The sequence below is a fragment of the Tachypleus tridentatus genome, chromosome 6 (genome assembly GCF_004210375.1).
Source record: "Tachypleus tridentatus isolate NWPU-2018 chromosome 6, ASM421037v1, whole genome shotgun sequence".
Lineage (NCBI taxonomy): Eukaryota > Metazoa > Arthropoda > Merostomata > Xiphosura > Limulidae > Tachypleus > Tachypleus tridentatus.
Genome location: NC_134830.1, coordinates 78,709,837 through 78,722,466, shown reverse-complemented (window position 1 = coordinate 78,722,466; position 12,630 = coordinate 78,709,837). Strand labels below are relative to the sequence as shown.

At 31.9% G+C, this 12,630-nt stretch overlaps 1 protein-coding gene across 1 annotated transcript in view; it reads left to right on the top strand.

Annotated features, from left to right (window-relative positions):
• LOC143252872 (tetraspanin-9-like) overlaps positions 1-12,329 on the top strand; it is a 50,308-nt gene extending 37,979 nt beyond the window's left edge. The window contains exon 2 of the mRNA XM_076505667.1: positions 7,078-12,329. Within this exon, the coding sequence (XP_076361782.1) occupies positions 7,984-8,973 (990 nt within the window). The 5' untranslated portion in view covers positions 7,078-7,983 and the 3' untranslated portion in view covers positions 8,974-12,329. The remainder of the gene's footprint in view (positions 1-7,077) is intronic.
• The last annotated feature ends 301 nt before the right edge of the window (positions 12,330-12,630 follow it).

Below are 12,630 nucleotides of genomic sequence, written 5' to 3'. Positions count from 1 at the left end.
AATATGGCTGTTTAATAAATTTTATAGACAATATGTGTGTAGATAATGTTAAGATTAAAGCATACCAATGATTTACATCCTAAAAAGACCATAAAAATATGATAAATATTCAAATACCTTACATTCGTACTCTAGTGTGAAAGTAAAAAGAGTCGTATGCATTTATAAATTAAGTAATCACAAAACATTTGCTAGTCTGTGCACAATTTATGAAAAAAAAAAATATTACAGTTTGAGGCTCTAAACTTTCATAGAGTCTAGTATCTAATTCAACATTAGATGTATTATTTTCATTACAAGCAAAGTGCGATCGATCATTCATAGTAAATAAACAACTAAACGATACTATCACGAAATACTGTTATGAATTCATAGTTGACGTAAGAAACGCCTTCTGATGAATATAACAAACTACTTAAATCCATAAACCTAGTTATTATTGAGACTGTCTCAAAAAGGATAAAATAACTATCCAAATCTATGTACTGAGAAGTATGAATAGTTTTAAGTTTAAGAGAAATTATTACATACGATAGTTACGCAGCATTTTGATCTCCCGCGCAAGTATTTTATGACTGTTAAATATTACAAGAGCAATTTTTTATAAATATCAATGCATATACTTTAGAATGGAACAGTAGAAACTTATTCTCTTGTGTAAATAACAAGAAATTTATTTATATACGTTTATAGTTACTAAATACGGATAGTATTCTTAATATTGATCACTTTGAAAACGAAAGAGTTTCACTGAGTTTTCTTTCCCAAAGCATGCTTCTTGGAAAACATTTTATACAAGATCCGAGAAATGATCCAAAAATCAATATTCGACGCCAGCTCTTTGACACACACTCTTGTGGGGTCATTGTTTCAGAATGATAAATCATGTTCAGATATTCGATTGGACAACCGTGTAATTTACAACCACCACCATGTGACGTCAAACCCGATACTCAAATACACAAATAACGTAAAGGAGAAAATAAAAAATAAATACCATAAGTTCAAGTAATTTAAATTAAGAGATAGAATGGAATATTTATTCAACTACAATCTGAGATGCCCGTCTTTGGTCCGGGTTATGCCTGTAAAAATGTGGGGGTTGATGCAATGATAAACAACACAGAAATCCTAACTTTCATAAAATTTGTTTATACCATAACATATTATCACATTATTCAATACTACCTCACCAAAAGGGCGACTTTATACGAACAGGTAGCTAATAAAGTAGTGGCGGTTTCACGTTATTAATTCATTGACGGTCACTGGCCACAGAAGTATTTTAATGGCCGAAATGAAGAAGTCACAAGTCAAAGTACAAAGTAGATATAACTGAAGAAATGGCTCTTTCTACGAGTTTTATTGTAGCTGTTGAAATAGAAACCTTATCTGAATTTATGTATATTGCAATAGTAGCGACCGATGTTTTCATTGCATTACTTCAAAGAGAGTAATAGCGCGCTCTCAGATATATAAGACGCTTGAGTGACTTCCCCCACAGAGTATGTATGTGTGTGTGTGTTGTATTATCGAAAATATAATAAAGTTTCTTTTTGGCATAAAGACGTATTGCCATCTATGAATATAGTTAAAGTTAATTTTCGTCAACGTTTCGTTTACAAAAACCCTCTCCACTCGAAATATTTTTTTCAGTTCTATTAAATGTTAATTTAGGATTTATTACCCTACAATCTAGGATTAGATTCTCAGCGATCCACAGAGCAATTACCACAATGTGGCTTTACTTTAAAACAAACAATTTCCTAGTAGAAAGCACACCAACTCAGCACTATTAAAAAGTGTCAGGCTACTTTCAAAGAATAATGGGAGGTAAATCACAAGTAAAACATCAAATTTTTAACAATCTTCAATCTTTTTGAAACAATTTTGTTTCAATAACTGCAGACAGTTTTTTGTTTAGAATTAAGTACGAAGCTGCACAATGAGCTATCTGTGCTCTGCCCACCACCGGTATCGAAACCCGATTTATAACAGTGTGAGTCCGCAGACATACCACTGTGCAAACAGGAGAGCCTGCAGTCAGTCGTTCAGACATTGTTGCAACATACTTAATCAAAGTATTCTTTTGGATTTTACTCCAGATGTCTGTAATACACTCACATAAAGTTTCCTTGGAAATATCTTTTAATTTGTCAAGCTTTTAATCTATCAACTCCCAGATCCGCTCACTTGGGTTGAGATCAGGCTCTGTGGGGACCATTGCATAATTTGAATCACTTCAGCTGTTTCTTTCTTAGCTAAATAATTTCTGCCTAGGTCGGATGAGTGTTTGGGGTCATTATCTTGTTCGTAGTAGAATCTGTTTCCCACAATACTTGAAGACAAAAGACTTTCGAAACGTCATTCTCTACACTTGTGTCTCCACAACAGGCAGTTGCCGTCCATTCTATAAAGTTTCATTATGAATACTCTGCCTAAACAATCTATCAGAGAATACGCAAACCATTGGATATACCATGACAGATTAGTATCTATTGTACTTACGCTGGTCCATTATTCTATCTACTTTAGAAATATCTCCTGTCGCCTTAGCAGAAAAATACTTCCATATCATCACAATGCCTCTCCAATGCTTTACGGTAAATGCTATGCTTTGAGGTAAATATGTTTCACCTTTCTTTCGTCAAACGTAAAACGTCAAACCTATGCATTAAACCAAATATTTCAATCTTGGACTTATTCGTCCATAACACTTTTCCAATCATCAACATTCAAGATTATGTACGTTTTAGACTATTTCAGTCTCTTGACATTGTTTGCAGATCGAAGTAAATTTTTTTAACTGCTATGCGACCAAATATTCCATTCTCATAGAGCCTTTTTGACACTGTAGATCCGGACACTTTTTCTGTCATGTTTGAGATCAGTGGCAGCTTTCCTTCTGTCCCTAAGGCTACATAAACAAAGATACTTAACATCAGAGCTTTTATGCACATTCTCTGTTTTACGTACAATTCTCTACGTTTTTTTCGTTCGTGGCATGCCAACAAAACGTAATGTATAGTATTAAGCACTGTTTTATTAAGATTTATTTGTGGAGTACTATTAAGTTAATTTCTTCTACTTTATACTGGCCATATGTTAGTTTCTTGCTAGCTTCTTTCTATGTTGTTAAGACACTGTTTTGGGTACCATGATAGTTATTTTAGACCATAAATTTTGTCAGTACGTTCATTCAAGCAGAACACTTACGTCCTTAGTATAAATACATGGGAATCTTAAATAATGATAATTATTCTCACCCTGGTTAATTCAGTTTCAATGTAGATCTGTGAATTATTACCATGGTGTAGAAATTTACATTCTGTAATGGCATGCAATAATTCTCATAAAATGGAAATAATGACAAAATATTATCTTGTCCTAATGCTTTCGCACAGTACTGTATATGTACTGTATCATACGTTATTCATAAAAACAAGATTTTTAAGGAAATTTTGATCATAAATATTAGCTTATCTATATATTTTTATAATATTTTATTATTAAATTTATGCAATAATTAAAAGTATATTTTATTATATAGAAAAAATAATCAACCATATTGTAAACCTCAATAGTTTCATACAATCTGATATTAACTAAAAACTGTTTTTCGTTTATAAACAAAAACTACACTATTAGCCGTCTCTGTAGCGCCAACCTCGAGTATTGAACTTCGAATTTTAGCATTATTAGTCCTCAGACATACCGTTAAAGCCACCAGAGGGAGAAAAAGGAAATCAAGAGATACAACAGCTTGAAACATCACATCCATCCTTTTTTACAGTAATTTGTATTAACAAAGTTAAGACTTTTTTTTTTTGCTTTTATATTTTTATTTATCCAATTCTATATATATATATTTGGGAGTAAGGAAGATGAACTTACCTCTAGAAGTTATCATTCCTGCTCCCAATATGGTAGAGGCACTAATTAACACAACATTGAACCATATCAGTATACTAAGTTTATTGTGACTGTCGTTCTTTTATATGCGGCTCAAGGTGTATATGCGCATAAAGTTAGTTAAAAATAAGGTCATTTTAGAGCTTGGCACTACTTTATGCGGATGTACACCTTGAGCTACATATAAAAGTCGGAGTAAACTTGGTATACTGATATGGTTCAATGTCGTGTTAATTAGTGCCTCCACCATACTGGGGGCAGGAATGCTAACTTCAAGAGATAAGTTTCATCTTACTTACACCCAAATGGTAGTATCTTATTTCTTATTTTTATTCTTTCATGTTTATCTTTTTCTTATTCTTATTCTAGCTTGGGAGAGCAGTCACCTTCCCACAACTGTCTGTAGGTAGTGAAGGGTGATATAGATGTGGGACGTTGTGGGCTTGAGCATCCACATCTCGAATTGGAGGTTAACACTCCTACGAAAAGTGGGGCCTAATAGGCCCCAGAGCAACTTGAAAGGTTATTAATATTAGGCTAATAATTTTGTATTTAAATGAAATTGCCATTTAAATTCATTAATGAATGGATTAACGAGATTCCCACTGTCCCTATCTACTATCTAGCGAAACCACAGCCAGGGGAACGGGCTTGGAGAAATCAGGACTAGAAACGTCTTTTCGTAGGAGTGTTAAGACTGATAGACGGTGTATCCACACCGCATTGTGGGTCCTATTCTTCAGTCACCTCCAAACCCTAGGATACATTTTATAATCTCACGTTGTAACTTGTACCCTAAGATCTTTTTAAAAAGTGCAGCGTATTTTGTTTAATTTTAATGTGTTTTATTTTGGCTTTAAAAAATTATGGTTACAATATAATTAACCAGTGATTGGGATTTGCTGTTTCTGACGCAGTCTTTTCTCATGATTTTGTTTATTTATTTATTTAACTTCATTTAAATGTGTTTATTTAATTTCACATATGATACATATCGTCAGAAGTTTCACGAAGTTGGACTTGTCACAAACATATTTTCATGAAATTTAAAGAAAACGCCTTAATATTGTTGGGAATTTGGTAATATTTAATTTTGGTATTTTAATAGGTTTATAATGTTTCTACATATAAACTGAGTTTTAATTTTATAGATACGTAACTTCTAAAAATGATAAGTTATTGAACAAGTTATCCATTTATAGTCGTATTTTTGAACAGGAAATTCGTTTCATTCATAATGAACATGCTTGTTTTTTTGTGTCCGGTTTGTGAAATGAATTTAGAATGAATAGGACGCTCTTGTTGAAAAAACTTTAATATTTCTAGTATGTTCAGTGTGCTCTTCCAACTTAAAATTAAAGGGAAATCCATTTTATTTCTCATAGATCCTTCTGAGATATTGACCCAGTCGTTATCATGCCAAACTAGCGATTCGAGGGTCTAACATTACCAAAAAAAATCATGCTCCGCACTTTGCGGTTGTGGGTGCATTATAAGGGTGTTCGTCAAACACCACTACTCATTAAGTCTGGTAAAACCCAAGTTTTGGCGGTGTTTATTGCTGACTAGCTGATTTCCCTCTAGTTTGTCAGTTCAAAATTAGGGATTGTTAAGGTGGCTAATCCCTACTTAGCTTTATGGGAATATTTGAAAATATATAATATCTGGTGGTTAGAGCACTCAACTAACAATCTGAAGGTTGCGGATTTGAATCCTTGTTACCGAACATGCTCGCCTTTTCAGCCGTGGAGACTTATAATACTACCGTGAATCCCATCGTTAATGGTAAAAGACTAGCTCAAAAGTTGGGGTGGGTAGTGTTGACTATCTGTTATAAAAATAGCAAACAGACAGAAAATATACAAGTAAATTGTATGCATATAAGTTTATAAAGCTGTTTACTCTATACATTTTCCCGATATTAATACATTTTCATTTTAGTCGACAAAAACGTGCATACACGGGAATAATTCACGCAATCCCCAAATTGTGCTTTCCTCGCTGGCCCCCAGTAGCACAACAGTATGTGTGCGAACTTACAATGTTAGAGTCCGTGTTTTGATACCTGAGGTAGGCAGAGTACAGATATCAAATTGTATAGCTTTGTGCGTAAATATATATTTTCCTCGACGAAAGTTTAAACAAAAGACAAAAATTGGCTGTATCTCTGTTTAAGGCCTGCAAGTGTACCAAACTCAATGTAACTTGAATGAAATAGAGCTAAGTAATTGAACAAAAGCAATAAAATTATGGATTCATATAACCTTTTACCCCTAAAGAATGACCCAAAATAGCAATATTCCAAATTGTTGTATGCATATGTATTGGAAACAATGTATCTTCGTATTAAATCACATGTAAATTGACCAAAATGCAGTAGATTAATTGTCAAAAAACCCTGAAATTATGCCCTTTGTGGCACCTTGACACCCTTTAATTGCTAAAAATGAGCAATTTCACTGTAATTGTTCGTCGATGTGTGGAACCTATAAAAAAGTATATTTGTGAAATTCCATGTACACTGGTCAAAACACAGCCAAGTAATTGATCACAAACCGTAAAATTATGCTTTTTTTGTAAGCTATAATTCCTAAAAAACTCAAAATGGGCAAGCTTAACGTTTCAGTATATAATCTTAATTGTTCTAATTATGACCGTACAGGCGTACACAATATACATTTTTGGGTTGTTTGATTTTTGACCCCATAAAATCTGATAAAAAGGTCTAAACGAAACAAATGAAAAACATATCTGGGTGTAATGGACCAAGGTGTAACCCTATCATATTTCAAGTCAATTCGCAGAAAAATGAAGGAATGGTGGTGTTTAAAAAGTATATATGTAAAAACGTGTTTAGAAGAAGAAGAAAGAATAGTAAAAGTAAAAAATAAACTTATGTATTAAGAAGAAACTATAGATAATGGTGGATCTTTTAATTACATTCAATATCATACTTAAGACAAGTTCTAGTATAAGATATTTTGATCATTCCTCATATAAGCAGTAAGTTAAGAAACTGTATGTTATCTGCAAAGCTAAAACTTTCTTGAATTATTCAATGAAAACTAAGTTTAGAATAATATCACTCAACTTACAAAAGAACACGTCATTATATCTTCTTTTAGGAAAACATCGAACTAACTAAGTATGTTTTTTTATTTTCAGATACTTTCAACAGTCCTTTCACATATCTACTTATACGTAGAAGCTCAGATTCCTTGACTGCTTATAATGTTACACTTCATATTCAGTGTCAACAGAGCTATTGAAGCAAACGTACATAGAAGGTAGGGAGTTTGCCTGTGGCAAGAGCAACTTTGCTTTCGACTGAAGTTATGTTACCTGGAGTAAACTTATGCCGCAAATTTATATCTTGTGCTCGGACATCGTTTCTTTGCCATATTATTTCAGGAGATTGAATCTTATCACTATAATTTTCTTTTTGCAGTAGAGTTCTGTGCTATTATAGCCAAAAAATAAAAAGCACATGTTTTATCAGTTTATCAATTAATTGATTTAACAATGTCACGAAAAAACAAAACAATGTACTCTAATTTTTTGACGCTCTTTACTTATTACCTGTGCATTATTCAGTGGTTCTGAAGCTGTTACTGATAATCGTACCTTTCTTGAATATTTAGTTGTTGTCGATCAACTTTGTGAAAAATAATAATATTTTGTAAACGTGTTATAAAATTAATACAATAAGATAATTACAGCAAAAGTAGTGTATTAGAATAACACGTAAGAGTCCACAATTATATTACATAACTGGTTATTTAGAAATATTTTTTTACGTGTACATAATGGTCTTAGATTTCGTTAAAAATCTTCAATTGATAATAATTTTTACTTATAATAAATATCACAAGTTCTAGTATAAGATAGATAAAACTAATTGTATTTTAAAACATTGTTAAATTCACCAGTTTAATGTATCTTACCATTCTAAAACGAATAATGTGCTCTTCTACCCCCATCCCCCCAAAAAAAACAAGGTACTGTTTTATATAGACTTGTATAGTGTAAAAGTTGGAATTTTCGGTGTACTCATTCCAACAAATACGATTCATGTTCCTCAATAAAGCGATGAGGTATTACAGGTTTTGGATCTACTCCTGTAACTTGGCTCTGTTTCTCAGTGTTCTCATCTTTGTCTCATTAGCTGCCTGGACGTTTACTGATTACAGAATGACTTTATTTCCGACGATTAGTCTCTATCATCCAACTTTCGTCTATGCTTATCTAGCATTAATTCTTCAAGGTGGTATTATTCAAGTTGTTGGTTGCTTGGGTGCTTTAAAGCTAAACGAGCGACTGTTGAATATATTCTGGTCCCTTATGTTGATACTACTTCTAGGTGACATCATTATTGGTTTTGTGTGGATCTTTCACTACAACCATATTGCTAATCACCTACTTAATGACCTGAAATCTAGACTACAGACACATTATGAGAATGATGCTGCTTTCAGGTTTCTCTGGGATCGCTTACAGCAAGAAGAACACTGCTGTGGTGTAATCGGGCCTCAAGACTTTAACTTGTCTACATGGTTTTCTAGGCAAAGACGTGCTTTAACGTGGCAACACCAAGTGGTGCCATTGAGTTGCTGTGAAAAAGCGCTTGAAGATACTACGGTGGAAGATGTTTCCAAGAATCACACGTGTATTGAAAATTTTCTTGGAGTTGATGTATATCACAACGGCTGTTTCATGGCAGTATTTGGGTGGTTTCAACAAAGTGCAGATATGCTGTCTGTACTGGGTTTCTGCGTGATTTCCTTCCTCAAAGTATGTTTCTTGGGAATTCTTCGATATGAGATTCGAGAAATGATCCAAAAAATCAAGATTTTGAAAGAAATAAATGAGAATTTGTCAACAAGCGCAACTGAGTCACTCATTCGCATTCCAAAGTTATCGTTTCAGAATAATACATCATGTTCTGATATTCTGTTGGACAACCATGTGATTCCCAACCACAACGTCGTGTCCTCGGATCCTATTTCTAAAGACACAAACGGAAATAATAATGATACTGGGCGAAGCTACTCTCTGAAGTGATAATGTAAAAAGCACTCTTCAAACCATCAAAGTATAGAAACAAAGTATAGAAAATATATTCTTCAAATGACTATATTATTTCTATATTGTCATAATCTGTTATTGTTGCAAGCAGTGCATAACTAAAGTGATTTCATATATTATCAGAGCAATTCGTTTGTTAATAATTTTGAGGTTCCTTTACTTAAATGTATTGTTAAAGTAATTAATAAAAACATATATCAGTTTGTAAAAAAATAATAATAGTACAAGTCCCTTTATTATTTGATGTAGATGTATGTAACGTTTCTCATTTCAGAGTATTTCAACTTTTATTCTTTCGAAGTAAAATGTCTATCATTATGATTAATGAAACAGGGACAGTCATTATTATTCTTATAATTAAGGGAGGTTTTACGTTTGAGATTAAACTTAAGAATATATGCTAAAAAGTGTTATATTTTGTACTAGTGGTTTATGTACAGTTATTATACCGACTTTTAAGATCTCATTCAAATAAAACGGAGATGTGATATCTTTATAAGCGGTTCGCTAAGTGCAATGAAATCGTTGGAACGTAAGTAGTGTTAAAGAATACAAAACAATAAATCGCCACTGAGAATTATGGATGAAAATCAATTGTATTATGAGTATCCCAATTTATAAGATAATGTTTCATGTAGTTTTTCTCATGTTCATTCGAAATAATGTTAGAGTACATTTTAGTTGTTTATTTAAAAGTCAGCATCAAAGTAGACTAATTTGATTATGATGTTATAAAAATGTGTATAATATTTCTGTTTTCTCTATTGAATGAAATGACAAATAAAATGTTCATTAATGAAAAACATTATAAAAATGAATACTTTAATTTTTCAAAAATAAAGTATTTATTATTTTTCCCGAAAATTTTATTCGTCATTAGGGTTAACATGCATAACTTAAAGGAGAAGACAATTATGTTCGTTAGTGTCTTGCAAATTTTGTTAAATATTTTATGCACAATGGAGTTTTTCCCCTTTATTATAATATAGAATTAACTAACTATAAAGTTATTAGATATTAATTGTAGTCAAGTTTATATTAAGTTTAGCGCCCCCTAGTACAACGGTAAGTCTACGGATTTACAACGCTAAAAGCAGGGATTCATTCCCCTCGGTGGGCTCAGAAGATAGCCCGGTGTGGTTTTGTGATAAGAAAACAAACTGACACTAAGTTTTTTTTTTTTTAAATAACTTATACTACGTACTCCATACGGATTGTATGCTTCCTTGGTAAGTCATAAAATTATGGTGATGACCTAAAACCCATTCATAGATAAAAACACACTATAATGTAATTTCTGAATAACTGATAGAAATAACCACTAAGTAGTGAACTCTGAATATTTTTATGATTGTAATAAGATTTCAATTTTGATTCTGTATTTGGTGATAGTTTAGTATTTAAAAAATGACGAGACAGATGCAAAACTTCACTAATAATTTAAAATGTTTAAACACTACAGTAATCTTTAAAATAACAAAAAATATCATTCACCATGTCGTTAAATGAATAAAGTACTCTGATTATTAAAAATATATCTACTTTTGTTCTCTACGTTTATGTTTTCATTTGTATTTTTCTTATACCCACGCTTTGAGGCCGTGGATGCGTTATTAGAGCGACAGTCAAATCCAACTACCAGTAGCAGCATACAAGTTGGCAATGGTGGTGTTGACTAGATGTCTTTCCTTTAGCTTATCACTTCAAAATTAAGGACGAACAACACATATGTCTCTGAAATACCTTTGCATGAAAGCAACAACAAACTAAAATGAATATTTTTCTCATATATTTCTATAACCCTCAACTGGTAGGGTTTTTCAACTCGATATTTCAACTGAGCTAATGCTACTCTTTGCCCAATAATTGACTCCTTAATACTGAAGAGAATGTATATAAATAGAATGTAATGAAATTTGCATCTTAGCGTCACACTAGTGTTTGTACCTTTAGATGTGTTCAATCATTTTTTAGGTAAGCATAATCTAAACGATAACATTTTAATGTTATATAGAATAATAAACTCATTTAAATTATTTAGTATATTCTTAATTAACTAACAGTTACAAACTATAAAATCATGATACATAACAATGTAATGATAAAAATAACTGCTAACATTACTTGTGTATGATAGCATAAATAGAAACTGTACTGAATAACACAAGCTATATATTTATTTTCTGAAATCGTCTAAACTATACTACCACAGTGGTGAAAAAGTTAAAATGAACAAAAATATCCCGTGATGAACTGGAATTTTCTGTAGTTCTAAAAATAATGTTTTGGATTCAATACCAGTACAGCTAAACACGTGAAAATAAAGAGGCGGGAAACAACTTTACGGCTAACTTTCGGGGACTCGAGTAATTTGTTTTTTCAAGAACAACAAGCCTTGTGTACGACCTTCGCAGTTTATGACAGGCTATTTACTGTTAATTTTATCTTTATCCTTCACGGATTCATCAACATAAACTTTCCACTGAGTAAACTAACATAGTTTCATTCATGAAGTTATTTTTATTTCGTTTGTATGTCTTCGCGAAAAAAACGCAAAGCTATATAGTAATCTATCTGCGCTTAGTCCGCAATTTGGAACCGAACTCCCCAAATTTTAACGTTTTAATTCCGTAAACTAACCGTTAAATTACTGGGGAGACTCACTCATTCGTGAGTAATTTGAACCTACTAGCCTGTCATATTGGGAAAAATTATGTCAAGCCTATTCAATTAAAATATAAAAATAATATGAAAATAAAAACTGACATGTCTAGAAGCAAAGAAAATACCATTCATAACAGAATTTTGTTTTCTCTTTGCCCGATGTTTCAGTGGGATGTTTATCTCAAGCTCTCACATGCATCTATCTGCCTGTTAAATCCCGTGGTTCTTTTTGCTTCATGTCGTGCTTTAGAAATATCACAGAAGTATATGTATTTTAAAGTAACTAATTTATTTATCTTTTTAAATAATATATTGAAAGAATAATCGAAAACAGTACATTTGTTAAACAAAAAAGTGGTGAAGTAATATGTGCATAAAGCCCGGATTAACTTATAGATATAAATATTCGCAGCAAACAAGTGTATTAACTCTGTACCTTTTGAGTTTGTTTGTTGTTAACTGTACATTGTGTTACCTGTGCTCTGCTCACCGCGAGTATCGAGACCCAGTTTCCATTTTTGTAAACTTATTGCTGAGCCATTGGTGGCATTACTTTGTGAAAAATGTATTTTTATTGTATAAAATAAAGTCTATAATTTATGTTTATTGTAATAAAATGGGCATAAAGTAGTTATAAATAGTAATTTTTGACCCTTACTTTCTCCTATATTGTGATTTTATCTTGAGAAATTATATAATAAAACATAACTATAAATAGTTGGTATAATTTTTAGCATATTCATCATGGGTAGCCAGCAAGAAAAGAGAAAAACATCGCGCTTTTAACATTATAGCATTTTTTAAAGAAAATAAAACAAATGTCTAAATACATATTAAAAGATTGCATTCTTGAATAATAAAGTTTACTTTTATGAGCTTTATATTATTTGTCTTGTATGCACATGTTAAATTTTCCTAAAAGAAACATGTTATACAATATACATTTAAAATCAGTTATAGTTTATTGAA